The 20,493-nt window shown below is 35.4% G+C and overlaps 2 protein-coding genes across 2 annotated transcripts; both read right to left on the bottom strand.

Moving 5' to 3' along the window:
• Positions 1–1,643: 1,643 nt before the first annotated feature.
• Positions 1,644–8,377, bottom strand: LOC136233487 (tyrosyl-DNA phosphodiesterase 1). Its single transcript, XM_066023156.1, has 17 exons — positions 8,247–8,377; positions 7,974–8,153; positions 7,600–7,890; positions 7,351–7,509; positions 7,144–7,204; positions 6,287–6,363; positions 5,933–6,190; positions 5,737–5,826; positions 5,505–5,639; positions 5,120–5,269; positions 4,579–4,682; positions 3,812–3,865; positions 3,576–3,666; positions 2,597–2,680; positions 2,337–2,481; positions 2,166–2,253; positions 1,644–1,956 (listed from the first exon to the last, which is right to left on the bottom strand). The coding sequence occupies exons 1-16, from the start codon at positions 8,265–8,267 to the stop codon at positions 2,180–2,182; spliced, it is 1,974 nt and encodes a 657-aa protein (XP_065879228.1). The 5' UTR covers positions 8,268–8,377; the 3' UTR covers positions 1,644–1,956; positions 2,166–2,179.
• A 3,158-nt stretch (positions 8,378–11,535) lies between these two features.
• LOC136234013 (chaperone protein dnaJ 50) lies at positions 11,536–18,983 on the bottom strand. Its single transcript, XM_066023765.1, has 10 exons — positions 18,746–18,983; positions 18,607–18,669; positions 18,453–18,519; positions 18,164–18,223; positions 17,050–17,100; positions 16,847–16,927; positions 16,375–16,487; positions 15,323–15,440; positions 14,038–14,164; positions 11,536–11,899 (listed from the first exon to the last, which is right to left on the bottom strand). Exons 1-10 carry the CDS (start codon positions 18,862–18,864, stop codon positions 11,796–11,798), a joined length of 903 nt encoding a protein of 300 aa, XP_065879837.1. The 5' UTR covers positions 18,865–18,983; the 3' UTR covers positions 11,536–11,795.
• Positions 18,984–20,493: the final 1,510 nt, after the last annotated feature.

Raw genomic sequence — 20,493 nt, 5'->3', positions numbered from 1 at the left:
TATTGATTAACCAAAAACAACTATTAATCATATCTTTTTATCCAAATCTAAATATAATGATTAACCAAAAAAACAATAATTAACTATATTTTTTTAGCAAAATTTAAATATAATGATTAACCAAATAAATGCAATTCAATAATAACTATAACATTTCTAGAATGGAATACAGATCAAATATGTAATAATGTTCAAAAATGAATTATAATAATATATAATAAAAAAACTTTTGTTCATAGACACTTAAAACATCTACAATAAAGAATGCTTGGAAAACTGTTTAGTGAGTGCATTTCCAATAACCTCTTAAGTTAGCTCTTAAGTTAAAATTTGAAGAGAGAGAATGAAAAATCAGTTTCAAGAGCCTCTTAGTGGCTCCTCAAATCACTATAAGAGTCTCTCTATCATCTCTATTAATAGAGAGTCTCTCTCCACCTCTTAATGTCTTTTAACTCATTTTTTATTAATAATTTATTATCGATGAGTCTCTCTCCTCACCCTATTGGTAAATATAAAAACAATTAATAATTTTAATAATAAAATAATAAATAAGGAGTGAATATAAGAAGTATTGTTGGAGATGATATGTCTTAATCACTCTTAAATCACTAATAATCAATTATTTATATTATTTTTAAAGAGTGTACTAAGAGTCTATTTGGAGATGCTCTGATATAGAAAATGCTCAAATTTTTTTTTTTATCTTGTCTTGAAATATAAGAGTTACTTTAGCAATGTAACCATTTTTAAACACATTTACTTTCTTCATTAATGGAACCATAATAATTTTTGGAGTTGCTTAAGTTTGAAATATTTTTTAAAAAAAATTGCCGAAATAAGAAAATAATATTATACCCTTATAGGGTGTATAATATTATACCCTTATGGGATGTTTGTTAAAAGGGATATAGGAGGTGGAATAGAGATAAAAAAAACACGAGATAAGTTATCCCGTTTTTGTTTGGAGATAGGAGAGCGAGACAGATCTTATCCCTCAAATCCTATACCCAAGAGGGGGTGGTATAAGGAGGTGGGATAAGCTCCTGCGATTTTAATAGGATGGAAAAATCCATCTTATCCCTCAAATTAATGTTATGCAGTTTAAATAAGGTTAAAATAGTAAAATGTATTATTTTATCTCTATCTCACGTACCAACCATTGAATAACAATTCTCGACTATCATGCTTTTATCCCTATCCCAACCTTTATCCTTATCCCAATAGAACACCAAACACCCGCTAGTTAATTTTGACAACTTTTAAAATTGTTACCGGCTTACCAGAAACTAAAAAACAAAAAACAATTAAAATGGACTAATCGGAATAATCGAAAAATCGAAACAAATTCTCAGTCGCTTTAGCAAAATCTGGCAGCCTTGTTTTTTCAAGGGTGACATCAATAATTAATCACAATTTTACTAAACTAATGATTAATCAAACTAATATTAGCTGATCACTGAACCAAACCAAACATGTGAAAAGTACTAGTTCTTTTTCTGTAAAATAAAAAGTATTTTTCAAGTTTCCAAATAGTTTTTTTTTTTTTAATTTATAGAGTACATAATAATTTATTAGTCACACACTACATCAACCAGTCCCTCTATAAATGTCTTCTAATCTCTGGATTTTGTTAAAATCAACTATTTAGTTTAGTTCCTCCATCCATTAGTCAAAAGTTAAATTTTGTACAAAATGACAAACTTACCCTTCTAACACAAGCTACTTCCAACAAAAGAAAAAATTAATAATAAATAAATAAAACACTCTTTGCTGCATCTAATTAAAAACGCATGCAGCTTTTCTTTTTTGTTAGTAAAAAGTTTCAGAGATTGTTGATTATCTCCAGCCCTAGAACTTATAAAAGAACTCATAATCATTGAACCGAAGGAGAGCTGCCTCGATGAATGTCGAACCCAAGGGGTGCTGCAATATTTGCTTCCTTACCGTTAAGTTCGCCTACATAAGCATATTATGCAACTTTTAGAGTTGAAATATAACAACAGATTTTAACAAGATACGAGAAAACAAACAAGAAAAACTCCATAAATTCTTTCCTCAACAGCAGAGCATTCTTCAACTATTGTTGTTTTGCAGTGAACAAACAAGAAATACGAGAAAACAACTCGAGAGAAACTTGAGAGAAACGAAGAGGAAAGAATCCTTACCAGTAAAATCACAGCTATACAAACCTAGGCCAAACATTACCATAAACATCCTTCTTGGTATACCGTCTATCCCAAGACCAAGGAACGTCTGTAAATAGATTCCGATAACAGTCAGATTATTGGTATATGCAAACAGAGTAGAGGAAGGATGCGGAAAAATAATATTATAACCTTCTGAAGAGTAAGGTTGAGGTGGGAGCTCATAAGGCACTGGCAACGAAATCACTTCAGATGACGAATCTTTAGTTCCTTGCCATGCCAAGGTCACTAGTTGAGTTCCCGACACATCAGAACCCGCTCGTGATCCATGTTTAATCTGAAATTCAAACATGTTACTAAATTTCATCAAGGTCTTACGAGTTATGGCAATGACAGGCTCGTAAATATATTAAAGGTTCAATAAGAACACCAAAGGGTCTGGAAGTAGGCACCGTTTCTGCTGGCATTCCATTGTCTGTGCAAGAAAATCCATAACCATGTCCGTTGTACGAAGATGGCAAAAATAGCACTCCCAGCTGAAGTAAATTTGTACAAGATGAGTAAGAGACCTTAATACTTCGAGTTCTAGATGATAAAAAAGCAGGAATTATTCCAACTGAAGCTCGAGTTACACAAAGGGTATGTATAGATACGGCCTCTGAACTATAGCTTAACTAACATTATGGTCCCTAAACCTCATATCTTGTGGTAAAAATCCTAGAACTTCACATTCTGTAACATTAAAGTCCAAATAAAAGAATGAGGTAAAGTACCAAAATAGGCCTATGGTTTTTGGAGAAATACCAATTTAGGCTCCACGTACAAAACAACACCAATATAGGCTTAATGTTTAAAAAAAGGTACCAATTTAGGCCTCGACAACGGAAAGTGAGACGTCATTCATATTGCTCCATTAAGTTCTGATTTCTCTCTCCACGTACAATATGAATGACATGTCACGTTTCGTTATAGAAGCCTAAATTGGTACCCTTTTTAAACATTAAGCCTTTATTGGTGCTGTTTTGTACGTGGAGCTTAAATTGGTGCTTTTCCAAAAACCATGGGCCTATTTTAGTACCTTATGATCCCCTGAAAGTTTGACTATATCATTGACTTTTTCATACATATCACATTAGTACCCTCATGATTTCGTTAATTTTTAACGGCTCTTGTTGATTTGGACTTTGATGTTACCAAATACGAAGTTCAAGATTTCTATATAAAAAATTGGAGTTTAGCGGCAATAATATTAGTAGTGCTATAGTTCAAGGCCCATAAATGTAATTTACCCATTACACAATTGATTTGAAAGTGACAAAAAGTTCTGATCTTGCCCATTATCTACTAGCTTCTTGTTCATGCTGAATTTTTTATTATGTTGACAATCTACATCAAATTTGACCATCTAGAGTGCAAAATTTTGGTGCGTACCTCATAAGAACGAATCATCAACTGAGAATTATTCTTTTGCAAGGCCCCCCAAGCTGCTTTACTTAGATTTGCTGAAGTTAGCAAAAACCAACTGCTCAGAAAGAAATTTTAGGTTAAACTTCAAGATTTCAAACCGGATGATCTCATTATGTAATTTGCCTCTTTTTTCAGGCTACATAACAACAATCTATCAAGAGAACTAACTAAACCGCATATGATTCAACTGGAATACTTACGCAAGTTTCTGACCATTATAACGAGTAAATGTCTTTATATGAGGCATTGCACGACTGGAACGACAAAAGAGTAAACAGTAAGTATCTATCATACATCAAAGCACGTGCCTAAAAGAGTGGCAAATGAAAACTTATCTTTTCATCATTTCCAAACTGTCATGTAACCAATTGAACTAAAAACTTTAAGCTGATAATTAAGGCCCAATTCATATTAATCTGACATGGTATCGGAGCCTTTTTGAACAAGTGATCAAAGGGCTCGATTCGTGGCAACCTCATTTGTTGGTTAAATTGCAGGACATGGTAATATACACGGGAATGCTCACTGGGCTTGAAGCCTGCACAACACAGTACCATGTCCTGAAATTTTAATCAACAAAATTTCAATCAACAAATGGGGGTTGCCAAGAATCGAACCCTTGATCACTTGGTCAAAGAAGCTCCGATACCATGCCATGGAAACCAATTGAATTTGTGTATGCTTCAAGTCCAGTGAGCATTCTTGTGCGGGGGCGGGGTGTGTCAGATATTAGTATGAATTAAGCTTTTACCTATCAGCTTAAACTTTTAGCTCAATTGGTTCCATGACACAAACTAAGCGCACTTGCTTTGGGGTGAGATCAGATGCTTCACTCACGTTGAGTTTAGCTCTACCCCACATACAATAGAATAACCAAATTCTGATTGACCTCCAAGGAGCATCCAATGCAATCAGATAACTTCATTTTGCATTTTGTAATCCACAAAGGAATTCCACAGATATATACCAGCGGCCAGTCGGGGTGCCCTTCCATTTTGACCAATATTTCTTCAAAAATGCTTTCTCAACGTTTTTAAATGGGCTTGGAATGCAACTACCGGCTGCATAACCCTAGATGAAAGTAAAATGTCAAAACCAAAATACTTCACTTTGCAAGTCCAATGCCAGTAGATAACCTGGAGTTGAACTCTGAAAAAAAAAACTGAGGAAGTAAAGTAACAAACTAAACAAATCCACGAAGAGGATCACCTGCAAGAAATTTTACGATTTATTTATAATTGAGGTTCATAATTGACATTATTTTGTCCATCTAAGTCAATAAGAATTATCTTAAGCTAGTAGGCATTGAAGAACTTGATTTGGGTCAATTGACAAGAATTTCACATAGGAGAAACACAGCATTGATGGAAAAATGCATGTTCTATAATTAGCATGCTATGTTGGTAAAAATTAAAATGAACCACATTATTTCATTGTTTGGCAAACATTATAAATAATTGGAACAAAAGATGCCCACACAATTGACCTAGTCATTATCAGTGTGTTACCTCTAAGGAGCACCTGACATCTTCCACAGTAGGCCATATTATTCGAGCCTCACCAAGACCAAGAGGTGTTTTATCTTCTGCCAACCCAGATGACAACGAGGTAGCCAGCTCAGTCATCCACTTCTCATCCAATGAACCAAGGGATGAGAACTGCAACGAGACAACAACATAGCATGATTCAACAAGTTGTATAATGACTTAATCAGAAGATGAGAATCAATTACAAAGATTGGATGTTTTCCATATTCTTCAAAAATGGGAAAACTCTACAAAGTAAGAACACATTGTTTCACATAACCAACAGACCACTAAAAGTCATAGCACTAAAAAGAAGAAGTCATCATTATAATAGCCAGGGAAAAGAGTCTACCACCATATCACTTACCTGATAAGCAAGAGGGGAATTTTTAAATTCCTTTGCGAAGGTGCATTCCTGAAGAACATTCCATAACTTCATGTGTCCCCACTTTTTCAGGTTGGCACCAGTATGGTATCCGGGAACTGAGGCTATTAATCTAACCTAAAAAATGAAGGAAGAAGAATTGTAAACTACTGCTCAAGTGTGGGCCAGATAGTCTACATTTGAGAATGAGAAGAATGAGAAAATGAAAACATACTGCTGCATTACTATAATCAAATTTCTTGAAGAAGGATGGGTTGATAGTAAATTTCCCAAGGAGTGGTAAATTAACAGCAAATTCCCTCCACTGTACACATTCAGATAAATGCATAAGGTTATTTCACAAGAAATCTGTAAGTTATCTTCAATGTCCTTTGTATTACAACTTCCACATGACATTCGTATATAAATACCTTTAATGCACTGAGATAATCGATCAAGTCATTTTCAAATCCACATCCCTTGGGTTGATTCTTTTCATCCTTCCAGGGGAAATCTTGCATCCATAAACCTTGGCTTTTGTTATTCCAGTCAACATGTATTAAGTTGGCCGTATGTACTATAATCCTCACTCCTCGAGGATATACAAGAAGCATGGCCTTTGAATGGTGTGTCCCAAATGAAATAGGGAGTGGCGGTTTATGCAGAATCCAATGTGCAGGCTTGCTTCTCTAAAAACAACTAGAGCTAAGAGAACAGAATTGCCAATTTCCAAAATAAAGTTTCAAAAGAAAAAAAAAATAGAGATATCAGAAGACAAGGCACACCTGCATAACTTCAAGTGTACCATCACCCTCCCCATGAATAACCAAGACATGAGGAACTTGCTTAAGTGTTGGACAAGCTGCTTCCAAGAAAAACACCAAAAGAAATACAAAGAGAAAGAAAAGTCAGAGTAATGAGAGCATGATCAGAAAGAAAATAGGAAAAATGACAGGGAATATATCTATTTATTTATTTATAGCCAAGCAAGAGGGTTATGACCCATGAAATCAGAGCTATTAGTACATACAACAACAGGAAGATGATCTGAAATAAGCAATCTACAAACAGCTTAGCACCATGCTCCAAAGAATACTCACATAACAATGCAATATAACACAAGCAGAATAACTAACCAATTCCCAAATGCCATTTAAATAAGGCTATTTTTTCAGTTGAACTACCATATATATCTTGCTCTATAGTATAACTGATCAAATTGCTAAGCACACCATATTCATCCACATATCCAAGATGCAGGCATAAATATACATCCATAAGCACATAATGGAAATATTTATCCTAACCAATAGTTAGAATATTGCAAAGTTTTATAGAAGCCTTAACTACTCAGACCAGATAGATTTGAGGGCATAGAACACCAGTAACAAATGAAAAGAAAAAAAAGTGGAAGATGAAAGGAATGTGAAAGTTTCTGCTAATGTGGGAACTTATTAATATCACCACTGAAGGAAAACGAGAGAGATTATCCAGACATATTCAGCACATTCAAAAGAAAATTTCAATTTCTCAATGCAACTTGTTCTTGATGAAGTGCCCCTTGTAGAGGAAAATGGACCGAAACCAGACGAGTTTAGAAGAAAAGCTACAGAGAAGATAAAATAGGTTGAGAAGCACTCACCAGACATCAACCAATCCATTTCCACCATATAATTTGAAAGTACAGCAAAAAGAATATCCCCCTGCAAAAGAAACCAATTTCTTAAAACTAACCAGACTGCATTCCATAACTACTACTAGTATTTCAATCTAACACAACAAAAGGATAAGAAAGTTCATAGATTGACAACATTCAAATCGAAACAAGTTAATTGCAAAATCATTTCACCTTAATCACATCGTTAATCGAAACGCAAGAAGTATTAGCCCAAGCTGGTAACCCTTGCACTTTCATAAGCCGAAAGGTAAATGGCAACTTGCCATCAGGAACACGAAATTTACGAATAGCTTCCTCAGAGTTGCCTGATCCACTACATTCTACCTCAACCTTAAAACATTCCCAAAAACAACAGGGGAAAACAAAATTAGTGCACAATACCTGATGAAATTTCAACACAATTAATTTCAAATTTCAAACCTTAGAACTCTTAGAAACAGTTTTAGCTCTATCTTCAGCTGCTTCCCGCATCTTCTTTCGAATAGCTTGACCTTCACCGTCATTATAAGGTCTCTTTATCTTCGGCATATTAGGAGAAGACGATTTACCATTACTATTGCTAGGAATCGAGGAAGCAACAAACTTAAAGAAATGCTGGCCAGGTATTAACTCTATAACATCACCATTACTAATTAAAACCATCTCTCCAGGTTTCAACTTCCTTCTCTGACTCTGATCTCCGGTTCTAACCACAATCGGATTGGTTCCTTCCTATGTTATAATAGAACTCAATTTACAAAAATGAAAAGCAAATCAAAATAAACGGAAAGAACATAGTGAAAAAATTAGTTTACCGCAAACAAATTGACAGAGCCATCGTGGGAGGCGGTGAGAGTGAGATGCTGGCGACTGAGTCTCTTATCGGGGACGGAGAGGTGGAGGCGGCCGATGTTGTTAGAGCCTCTGGAAATGGGGAGCTTTGGAAGCGAGTGATTTTCCTCTAAATTGAGGTTTAGTGGAACGAGATAACCAATCTTTTTCCATGCAAAGAGAAAGGAAATTTCAGCGGAAAATGTAGAAAAGGAAAGAAAATAGAGAATTCGAGTTCGATGATAAGAACAACTAACCTGAGATTGCGAGTGAGACATTCATGCAGATAAAAGTGAAGGAGGAGATTGATCGGAAGAGGAATTATTTCACTCGGCAGAGAACCTCAAGCACCGAATTCTGCTGAACAAGACTGGTCTGGTGGCATTGCTAGCACCGTAACTGCGTTTCACTCAGATTTGCTAAACGATGTCGTGTAAAAATATTAAAGGGAAAATTACAAAAATGGGTCAAATGGAAGGCCCATTTACATATTTAACCCATTTACTCAACCTACTACATATCTAGACTGATTTTTGTGACTTTCCCATAATTCCCTCAATATTTACGTGCGTCTCCCTCCCTCCCGTCTGACTTCGCAGATTCGATATTATGCGAAGCCTGCGAAGCTAATGTTTGGGTTTACTTGATGAATTTAATTAGCATATACGAAGCCTGTGAAGCTAATGTTTGGTTTACTTGATGAATTTAATTAGCATATGTGAAGCCTGAATGTGTTTTGAAGCTAATTTGCGAAGTGGTATATAACAAAAAATGCCAAACAATAACGGATTCTAACATTAAAATCATAACATTATCAAAATTTACAACAAGATTGCCACAATAACAATATTAAAATCATAACATTATCAAAATTTACAACAAGATTGCCACAATAAACTTCTAACAAATCACTTCAAAGTGAACCTGACTAATCCGGTACCAATTTTGAAGCGGATGAGTAATTTCTCTCTTCACAGGAAGTCCAGACCTTTTGGGATGAGAAATGGAAGTCCAGACCTTTTAGGATGAACGTGTCTCATGGTGCACACCAAGATTGGCACAATCTCTCATAACCAATCATTTTAAAGTGAATGTGCCAATCTTGAGGGAAATTTCTCCCTATACAGGAAGGGAAAGTTATCTCCCCTGAATCCGAGGATGCAGCCTTCTAGAAAGAGATGTTATGTAATCAACCATCTTCAGAAAAAATTAATCGTGTTAGGCAGGGAAAAAGACGATTTTGGCTTCGCGAAATGAGGATTAGCGAAGCATGCGAATGTAAATGTGCAGGGAAAGAGGTGATTTTACTTCGCTAATCGATGTTTTCACGATGTATGCGAGGTCTGAAACGTGACGATCTACGTCGCATATCGATGCTTTCGCGAAGTCTGCGAGGGAAATCATGAACTTTTCTACTCGCAGACTTCGTAAACTAATCGATTCACGAAGTAGATCGTCACGTTTCAGGCTCTTTCTCTTCGTAGATCTTCGCGAAATCATCGACTACACGAAGTGTATTCATGAAAAAAACGCAGAAAAACAGCATATACTTACATTTTTCGCGCCTTTTACCCTTAAAAGCGACAATAACAATATGATAAACTGGGGAAAACGATGGAAATCACGTAGAATAACCATTACTTTGATGGTAACAAGAAGAAAGAAACCAAGTAACGAGCAGGAACATGAAGATGAAGAACCATGGCTTCGTTTTCTAGGATTAGGAAGTTGCAGAATCAAGAGATGAAGAGAGGAAAAAAAGAAATTCATTGTGATTTGGCAAAAAGGTATAGATTTCGTGCAATTTAAAGGAAGATATGAAGATCAAAAGTCTTCAAATCATTAATGGGGGAACCAACAACCGTTCGCGCACCCAAGGAGAAGAGGGGAGATAACGTTCGCGTAAGGGGAAGTGGGAAGGTTAGAGGTATTATGGGAAAGTCACACAAAATCAGTCTAGATATGTAGAGGTTGAGTAAATGGGTTAAATATGTAAATGGGACTCCTATTTGACCTAGTTTTGTAATTTTTCCAACATTAAAACTTAAAACATTATTTGGCCGTTATTGAATTTTTTTTTTTAAACAACCGTTATTGAAAACATTGACATGCACTACTTATCAAAATCAATAAAATATGAATTAATTGATATATAATTGTTGAAATAGATAAAAAAAAATAGATTTGTTTATAATATTATAGATGCTACCATTCAATACATATATGTTATATATGTCACATTTTTCGGTTAAAACATTTGTGGGGTCTTTTGGTATGGTTGTCTGAGATGGTAATGGATTAGTCTCTATGTCAAGTTGTGGTCCAATTGGTACCACATTATCGGCTCTACATGCTGAGTTACTATCAATTCTTTATTCGTTACGTGTGGTACGAGATAGTGGATATCATGATATTTTAGTAGCCTTCTGATTCAGTCTCGGCTATTCAATTGCTTAAAGGGGATCTGGTTTTGTCAAATTGGCTAGGTGTTATTCTTGGAGATATTTTCGAGGTGGCCAGTTGTTTTGAATCTATTCAGTTCGTGCATGAAAAACGAAAAGCGAACACTGCTGCTCATAGTTTAGCTACCTGGGCACGCTCTCTTTCACAAATGGAAATTCTTATTGAAGATTTCCTTGGTTGTATTTTTTCTTGTATTCATAATGATTTTATTCCAATTGGTCCATAAGATATAGGTTGTTTATCAAAAAAAAAAAAAAAGCAAAATGTGTTAGGTGAATAGTTACTGATGTTAAAAAGTGTAAAGTTAAGTGACTATAATATTAAAAACTGAAGCATAATATTAAAAGAGTAAACTTCAATAACCATGCGTATAATTTACCCTAAATTCTTTTGTAACATTATATTCTATCAAAAAAAATTTGTTTAACATTATACATGGCTTTGTACATTAGTAAAAACTTTTATATATATATATATATATATATATATTATTTTACTTTTTTTTAATCGTTTTCTCTTAGAGAGAGGTGCACCTTCTTTACATTCTATAATTCATGTTATACACTTCAAAATCAGATAGCCGTTCAAAGACATATTTTCACACAAGTTTTTAGCACTACACAATTTTTTTAAAATAATAAAAAAAAATTAATTACATAAATATCATGCGGTCTCACTAATTTGCAGATTAGTACCTGAGATATTTTTTTCTGTAAACTCAGCCCTGTGGTTTGGAAAAAAAATCAGTTGCAATCATTTTGTAAGAATTTGAACGATAACAATCTTGACATGAAAATTTTCAAGAGTTAAATGATATTTTAAGCAACTTTAATTCTTTAACTTTTTAGGTTTGAAATCATTTAGGTGTTGTTTTTTATGAAAGAAAAAGTTAGTGTTTAGGAAGAGAAAACTTTAAAACTGATGATTTTGAAAAACAAAAAAATATGGTTTCATAGTAAAATATGATACTAAACAATTAATTTTTGAAAATTAATTCACTGGTTAGACTAGAGCTAGGCCTCATGTCATTTTCTCATATCCAAAACCAATCCATTATATGCAAGTGTATCCAGGCCATAAATAGATCTAGCATCAAATGGTCTGATTTTGCAATTAGAATATACTCCATAATACACCGAAAGAAAGAAAGAAAGAATTGGCATCTATGGGGTTTTTCTTGTTTTTCTGTCTTGTATTTTTCTCTTTATATTTGGATGGTAAAACTAAATTGAGACATAATGTGGTAAATAGCAGGCAGCTAGTAATCCAGGATTTGTTTGATACTAATTCTATAAATATAACCTATATCAGGATACAAAAATGTATTTGTAAGTCAAAATCTTCTATCTTCTGCGCTTCGATTCCTTCCGCATATCTGTAAGGTACTTCTCCAAGTTAGCCTTCTCCCATAATCGTTTCTGAACTAGATCTTCCTTCGTTTGTTCATCTAATAACACAGTCAAAACCCAGAAAGGAGTTAACTACAAGTTTGAATCATTCTAGGTTCTTTAACCAGCCGAACCAAGATTGAGGAATAGGTCACTTCAACTAAGTTCAGGGTGCCAAGAGGCTAGTTTCAGCAAGTTTAAGGAGTTATTTGGTTATTTTCAAAGTTCATGAGGGCAATTGGCTTTTAAGGCCAACTTGAAGGGACTCCGTATGTATTATAGGCCTTAAATATAGCTAAAACACATCATTTGGCCATTGACCTATCCAAAATTTGTGTTTGGCCCCTCACATCCAAATTAGTAAAATCATACCCAAAACGTATGGGAAAGTTAACTAAGATTGATTCTGTTACATATAGACAATCTATTATGGCATTAGTAAAAAATCCAAAACTTCATTGAGTCTAAAACGATATTTTACATCCCAACCTCCTCGTCAGTCGTCTTCTCCAATTTCTTCTTTCCCAGCGTCTTCTCTTCTGTGATTCCTTCGTTCCCCAGCGTTTCACAATCGAAGCAGTAATGGAGCAAACTCTCCTTGTGTTTCACAAAATGTTTTGGTTAGACAAAACTTTCCGCCACCACCACCGCCGCCATTCTTACTTCCACCATTTTTTGCCGGGAAACTGGGCAAGGTCATGAGAAGATCACGTCGGCTTTGGAAGGTGTTGGTATGCTGGAATTGATATGAGAAATCTGCAACATATTATTTGCAGAAATCTTCAACCTCATTGTGACTTCGGGGGGAAACGAAGGAATCATAGAAGAGAAGACGCCGGGAAAGAAGAAACCGGATAAGACGACTGACGAGGACTCAATTGGATTGGGATGTAAAATATTGTTTTAGACTCAATGAGGTTTTGGAATTTTTACTAATGCCACAATAGATTGTCTATGTGTAATATCGTTTTAGACTCGATGAGGTTTTGGAATTTTTACTAATGCCACAATAGATTGTATAGAATCAACCTCAGTTAACTTTTCATCAATTTTAGGTTTGATTTTACTAATTTGAATAGGTGAGGGGCCAAATGCAACCACATTATAGGTCGGGCGCCAAGCACACAAATTTTGGATAGACCAGGGGCCAAACGATGCGTTTTGCCTTAAATATATCATGTAAACTATAAAGGTTTTATAATAATAATCAATGTGGGTAATATCGTTATAAAATGGGGTTAATTACACTCATGGTCCTCCAACTATTAGAAATGCAATAAAATTTAAATTCTTAAATGAGAAAGACATTGTCATTTAGTTTCACCCATAGTCCTTTTGTCCGGAAACCAACAATTACAACTGTTGGAGATGTCCCATGGAAATATATATATATATATATATATATGTATATATATAATATATTTTTTTATTTCCCACATTTAATGATCTATCGTCCACGTGGTATTTTCAGCAAATGCGTTTGCTGGTTTCCAAAAGACCATGGATGAAACCAAAGTTAAACGGTGATATTTTTCTTGTTAAGAATATTTTTCTTGTTAAGAATTTAGGATTTACTGTATTTTTGTTTCAATTCTGATGATTAGAGTACCATGGATGTAGTTAACTCTGTAAAATGCTATACCAAGCAAACGGCTCAATACATAAGTTGTCCCTGTACTTGTCCCAAAACTTCAACTGCCCCCATGAACTTTGAAAAGTTCCAAATGACCCTCTATTCTTGTCTAATTGCATTCAATAACCCCTATTTCTCAATAGAATTTGTTGGATATAGAAAATGAGAGACACATTCCGCCACGTGTCAAAAAACTGTCAAATAGACAAATAATTAGAAACTTTTGAAAGTTCACAGGGCAATTGAAGTCTTGGGGTTATTGAATGTAATAAGACAAAAATATGGGGTTATTGAATGCAATTGGATAAGCATAGGGGTCATTTGGAACTTTCGATAGTTCAGGGGGCAAATTGAAGTTTTGGGCCAAGTACAAGGGCCAACAAATGTAATAAGCCCCAAGCAAATTATTAGTCAGCAACATCCAGTTATCTACATCCAGCATACTAAGCCACATTTCATCAATAAATCAAGCTTGCTTGTTTGGTACCATATTGGAATTATTTATTCTTCAATGTTAACATAGAAGGGGAAAGATGGGATGAGAATAAGAGTTCGCATGTTTACCTACGCTACTCCATGAATCAAGAGGAACCTTTAGAGAACGTTGGGTAAGGTAGCAGGCATCTTCCCAAGAATATGGAGCTTTTTTCATTTTGTATCTCCAGAACCAGCAAACATTCCACAATAATAGCTGTGTCAACCAAAATGTTTGTTAAGTGACTACCTTGATAAGATAATTGGTATCATATTCTAGACCTATTACATCCTTAGCCTCCCAAATTTGTCCTGAGAAGTCTAATGACCTCTCCAACTTTGGAAACAACCGATTAGCCCCTTGAAATTGCTTAAAGTGACATGATTAATCCCCAAGTCCAACGTGGTAGAGCAAGTGCATATTTTGACAATTTGAAGTGCACATCGCTTTGAAAAAAGTTCAGGGGCCAATAGATGACTTTAAGCAAGTTCAAAGGCTAATAGGTCGCTTTAAGAAAGTTTAAAGAGTTCGGTCGTCTTCAAACTTCAGGTGAAAAATCAGCTTTGATAGCCAATTTGGAGGGGTTGCGTATGTATTGGCCCATATTCCAAGTGAGTGGCCCAAATAAATGATGAGGGCATCAATGTGAAGGAAGCGGAGGAACCCCTCAAACAGGGCTCACATACACAGCATGTGAGAACAGCAACACGTCGTGTGAGCAAGTGCATCAACGAAGAAACAGGGCAAGAGCAGTCACACAGTGTGTCACCCCAGCCACACCGCGTGTGGATTCTCATTGGAGTTTCTGATCTTTCCGAATTAATCCACACGGCGCGTGGACCTTGCAACACGTCGTGTGGAATATCGAAGCTTCAGCCCACACGGCGTGTCACTCAATCCACACGGCGTGTGGACTAACTTCGCCAGCAAGTTCCATGAATTATGCACTTGCTGTCTTATGTTGTATTTATTGTTTTGCAACTACCTATTTATTATTTTTCCATTTAGCCTATTTACTAGTTTGCCATTAGGTTATTTGTATCTATTTTACCCCTATTACCTTAAGATATGTTAGTGGTGCATTGGGGGTATTATGTCTTTTCTATACTAGGACTGTAGAGGTATATAAGCCTCAAACTTTGTAAAAGATGCAACTTTTATCAAATCAAATACATTTTCTTCTCCATTGGAGGCTAAGGTTTCTAAGCTTTGGGATAATTTCCTTCTAGCTAAACTACAAAAGAGTTATTTCTTTGTTAGTTTAAGACGATTGGAGTTCAAGTTTTTTTAAGCCAATGTTTTTTCATGTGTTTGGAGTGTGTTCTTAACAGATCATCAAGGAAACAGATGGAAATTAATAGCATTAACTCTAACCTTGCTTATAGTGTAAGGTAGCAGTACAAGATGAACACCAATAAGTTCCCAGATATCAGGCTTTTGAGTTCCCTTAATGTCCAGTTCAAGTTCTTTGCTGAGATCCTCCTCCACTTTCCTGCCACAAATATTGCCTCCATAATTATTGACCACAATATGAGAACCCTCTAAACAATAGCTAACTATTAACAAAAACTAAGAATAGATAACACATCCCAAATTCCACAGCCACCTGCCCTAAACTTAGGGGGAAAAAATATCCTGGAAGAAGAGATATCAGATGTAGTTATGACCATAGTTGTTAAAGGCACAAGGCGCTAAGGGGTCATGGAGCCTAGGCTCAAGGCGAAACGCAACAAACACGCCCGAGGAACACGAGGCACAGAAATATATATATATATATATATATATATATATATATATATATATATATATATATACTCTTTTACTAGTTAAAGCATAAACCAAAAAAACACTTATGACCACAGAAACAAAACAAAACAAAACCACATAAAAACATAATACTAAATCATAAATGTTAAAAACACCAAGTTAAGTTCATACTTCATAGAGACATTAACATACTTCAATTGACATTCTTCTGCGTGTCTGTGGCAGTTGCTGTTTGAGTGGAGTGGAGGATACTCTTCTTTATGTGACTGCTCTTAATCCCTCTCTAGTTTTCTATATTTTGTTATGTCTCTTGATATTCTTATTTAGTTCAAAGGTTAAGATTAATCTTATTTAAACTAGGTTAGTGGTTGAGATTAGTCAAATATTTGTTTTACACAAAACAGTAAAAAAATACAAAAAAAAAAAAAAAAAAAACCAAAAAAGAAAACCTAGTGAAAACACAGAGGCGCGCCTTGATTCAGGATCCGAGGCCCAGGCGAGGCACACAAGGCGAGAGCCTTTTAAACAGGGCCTCGCCTTCTGCAATCAAGGCTCACTACCTTGAGCCTTGAGTGAGGAGCACCTTTAACAACTATGGTTATGATACGACTCATTCACATCAATGAAGAAAAGTATGGAAAACCAAATTAAGTACGCACTTGTCCATTTGCTTGCTACCCTTCTTTCTGGCTGTAGTCCCTCCACTGCGTGCAAGTTCCAGTGCCCGTAACCTATTCTTGTAAGCAGGAGTCTTCTTGACCATTTCTACAGCCTGCAATATATGAAGAATCAGAAAAAGCAACTCACAGAATTTATACAGGGATGATGCATGGAATGTAAAGGAGAATAATCTGCATATGCAAAGTCAGACAACATAATCCTCGAGATCATTGATTCCTTATTTATAAACAGGTAATGTTAGCCATAGTCATTATTACTTTTTTGTATTGAGTTGTGAAAAGCCTATTTATTGGAAAGCTTTCAAGATTAGTAACCTTCCCCATCCTCTACCCGAACCTCTTGATAATAGATAGATGATAGCATATATTTCAAAATTAAGATTGCTGCAAATTTGCATCATATTGGGTTGCTAACATCCAAGCATTGGCATACATAAAGTTTCAAACATACCTGGCTATACCTTGTCTGTTGATTCAAATACTGAAATCCTGAGATAACAAGAAGCAGGCCAACCAGAACATAGCGAGGATCCTAGAAATATACACATATCATGGTTAAAATTCATATGTGGCTACAAAGCTTCATCTACCAACTACCAGAGTTCAAAACCAGAATGAATTAATCTATGAGCAAATTAATGCAAAAATTCTCACCGTTTTATGACCATAATATGCGTGGTAGTAGCGAGCTGTATTGTAGAACACCTAAGAGGAAAGAAAACTGAAATTAGCATTACTTTTATAATCTGAATGTCAAGAACGTTATATAGCGATTTGTGGCGTAAGAATGTATAAGATATCTTCCAAATTAGTAGTTTGCTTCATGGCTTGACATCTATGAATGCATAAAGGGATAAATGAAGCTGAATTGCAACAGCAAGAATGAGATGACATTGACAGTGACATTCAGCTGTTTGGAAATCATGTCCACATGGCATTACGTTCTTTCATGACCCTTCATTCCAATCTCATAATGGACACTATATGTGAAACCAAAAAGAGGTGCATATGATGCGACATTCAAATGATATGGTACTTATATATTTAGCTCTGCATCATTAGCTGTCATAATTCATAAAACTATGCAACATATTGAAAACAAAAACGATTACCGCAAATATAATGTGATATTTTATGAAAATATGTTCCTGGACTAATATGTTGGACTATGCTTAAATTAAGTGAAATTCAAATTCGAACTTTTGGTACAAAGGCTTATTGAAGATGAAGATGACTTGACAATATTCGAGATCCTAACAGTTGTAAATATTTTATGAAAATCTGAAGTCCACAAGAAAACCCCAAGCAACAGATATAGTACAACTTTCAATGACTCCAAATTTCCAAAAGGATGGATTCCAAAAGATATTATTCAAAAAAATTGCAAGCTAAAAATAAATCAAGATCTTAACCTTGATATCCGAATATTATGCTTAAGGTATCTTAACTGATCATTCGTGAGTCACTTGCAACAAAATATGATGCAAGTCAATGAGGCTAAATCTATTGGAATTTCCAGAAAAAGATAAATTGGTATCTATAATTCATGATAAACTTTTGTTATACCTACAACTCAATTACCAATTTCAGTTGCCTACCCTAAATGTAAAGCTTCCCAGACATCATATTTTAAATGGATAAAGGATGGACATAAACCAAAATAGAAGAAGCACCATGAAAGAATAGTTCAGGAAACTACTAGCATTTTGTTTCATGAACAAATGGATCAATATAACAACAACATAAATAAAACGTAAAAATGATGCACCTCCTCTGGATGTGCAATTGCATAATCGTATTGCTCCCGAGTTGCTTCATCTTTGAGAATCTGCAACCAAAAGTCAAACTCATCTACTAACACAAATTTTAAACAAAAAATATCTAAAATCCAATCCAATAAAGATCAGTTTATTCTGAATTGTGTGCTTCAAAATATGACAGTAGTTTTCCACATATTTGCACTGATATCAATTCCATGATTTGTATTCAAATTTCAAGATGAAAGCAAAGTGTAGATTCCGTTGCAATTGAATTCCAAAATAATAAAATTGAATTACCTCATAAGCATTAGCAACTTTCACAAACAGCTTTTTGGACTCCGGATCCGGATTTTTATCCGGATGACTAAAACATAAATGAGAAACCAAATTTAGCTAACATTTCAATAACATCAGCATACATGTAAACGAATTCAAAATTCATCCAGCTTACTGTTTCAATGAGAGTTTGTAGTATGCTTTCTTGATCTCTGATGCATTGGCGGTTTGAGAAACCCTGCAATTGAAAGTAAATGAAACCATATCAGTAACAATTCGAAAGCTTAAAGAGGGAAAAGATATGAGAAGCTGACCCAAGTAGATCGTAGCAATCGTCTTCGTCGCAGTAAATGGCGGTTGATGGAGAGACGAGGAAAGACAATAAGAGAATTGATACGACCGCGCACCACCGCATCGTTGCCGGTGGCGCCATTGTTTCTCTGGTGTTTAGGATCGATCTTCGATCAGATTGAGCACTTTGCGTCTGCTGAAGAAAGAATGCAGAGAATTGAGTATTTGATGAAATTACAAAAATGCCATGTGCCTGACCCGTAAAAGTCAAAGGATTTAGACCTCTTGAATTTTATAGTTAAGGGTGTATATAGTGATCACTCCTTAATTCAGTTAATTAAAAAAAAAAAATCAATTATACATTATTATAGAGTATGAGTTTCTCACTCCTGAAGATTCGGAGAGTTAAAGTAAGTAGTGAGGAGTAGACCTGGCAATTGTCGTGTTTCGTGTCAAAATCGTGTTATCTCATATTTATGTTCTATATGGTTTTATATGTTATAAATGTTAGAAAAATGACTTTCGTGTCAATCGTGTCGTGTCAGTCGGGTTGGCTCTGTTTTCGTGTTTTCGTGTCAGAAATTGCCACCTCTAGTGAGGAGGATGATGGGGATATTCATTGTTGGTCCCTTACAAATAACGGGGCCTGTTCTTGTAAATCTGCGTTTGAGGCGTTCTATATCAACTTGGATTCTCCTCCTTCTGTCGCTTGGAAGAGCATTTGGGCCCTGAAGGTTCCCTATCGCATTAGGAGTTTCCTGTGGCTTGGGGCTAAAGACAGGTTGCTCACGAACGTGGAAAGGAAAAGACGTCATTTAATGGAGGCTGATACTTGCAGTAGATGCAAAGTTCAGGCTGAAACTGTTGGTCCCTAGTAATTAGTTCCAATGGGGGGTTAGGAACTAATATAACTTTTTCGCGTTCACTTATGCTGACTAGAAGTTATTTTAGGAGTTTGTTAACTCAGCTTTTGGTCAGCTTTGTGAGATATGTTTTAAGACAGCTTTAGTCAGATGTTGACTAAAGGTATTTTCTTGTAAGTTAGGAATTGACACTCTTGGAGGTCAGCTTCTAACTCAGCACCACTTATTTACTCTAGGTAAGCTTTGGCAATTTATATGCTGAGTAAATAAAGCAAACAACACATGCAATATGAGAGAGAGTTTAGAGATTACTCAGTATCACTTATCCTGGTTGGACCTCTCTGCCTACGTCCAGTCCCCATAGTCCTTCGGGCTTTTTGAATCCAATACTGAGCTCTTTAACGGTAGAGCACAAACCAATTGCAATGCAGTTGAATATGCAAGAGTACCTTCCTCTATTCGTCTACTCAACTCCTGTTAAGTGCTACAACCCAGCACCTAGATTTCTCTACCACTGAATGCTTACAACCAAGCACTCAGCTTAACACTCTCAATATTCCTATTGATCACAAACTTGTTCTTTTTCAACTAAAGAACACTTTAGATGATTACAAAACAATCAATCTAGCATTTACACAGAGAATGAAAAGTTGGTGTAAGATCTTTTTGTATTTGAGTGCTTTCAAGATTTTCTCTCTTTGTATTTTTCTTTTGATGCTTCGGTGATTATCCAAGGTTCTTCATTGTCCTTTTATAGAAGGAAAACTGCAGATTTGGATCGTTTGAATTGTTGTTACCGTTAACATCAAAACGGCTCTTTTGGGGGACAGATTCTGGTCAGCTTCAGTCTGTACCGCCATTCCCTTCCTCTGTTTTCTCCAGGTGTCAGGTTTTGTCTTCATGCATCA

Source organism: Euphorbia lathyris, chromosome 6 (assembly GCF_963576675.1).
Source record: "Euphorbia lathyris chromosome 6, ddEupLath1.1, whole genome shotgun sequence".
NCBI lineage: Eukaryota > Viridiplantae > Streptophyta > Magnoliopsida > Malpighiales > Euphorbiaceae > Euphorbia > Euphorbia lathyris.
Note: the sequence above shows the minus strand (reverse complement) of the source record. Positions and strands in the feature narration are given on the sequence as shown.

Coding starts and splice junctions, on each gene's coding strand:
- LOC136234013 (XM_066023765.1), bottom strand. CDS start 18,864: ATGGCGCCACCGGCAACGATGCGGTGGTGCGCGGTCGTATCAATTCTC. Junction 15,441..16,374: donor GGTAGCAAGCAAATGGACAA/GTGCGTACTTAA, acceptor TATTTGTGGCAG/GAAAGTGGAGGAGGATCTCA. Junction 11,900..14,037: donor TGATTCATGGAGTAGCGTAG/GTAAACATGCGA, acceptor CTGTGTTATTAG/ATGAACAAACGAAGGAAGAT.
- LOC136233487 (XM_066023156.1), bottom strand. CDS start 8,267: ATGTCTCACTCGCAATCTCAG. Junction 8,154..8,246: donor TGTCTCACTCGCAATCTCAG/GTTAGTTGTTCT, acceptor GCATGGAAAAAG/ATTGGTTATCTCGTTCCACT. Junction 3,667..3,811: donor TATAATGGTCAGAAACTTGC/GTAAGTATTCCA, acceptor CTTTCTGAGCAG/TTGGTTTTTGCTAACTTCAG.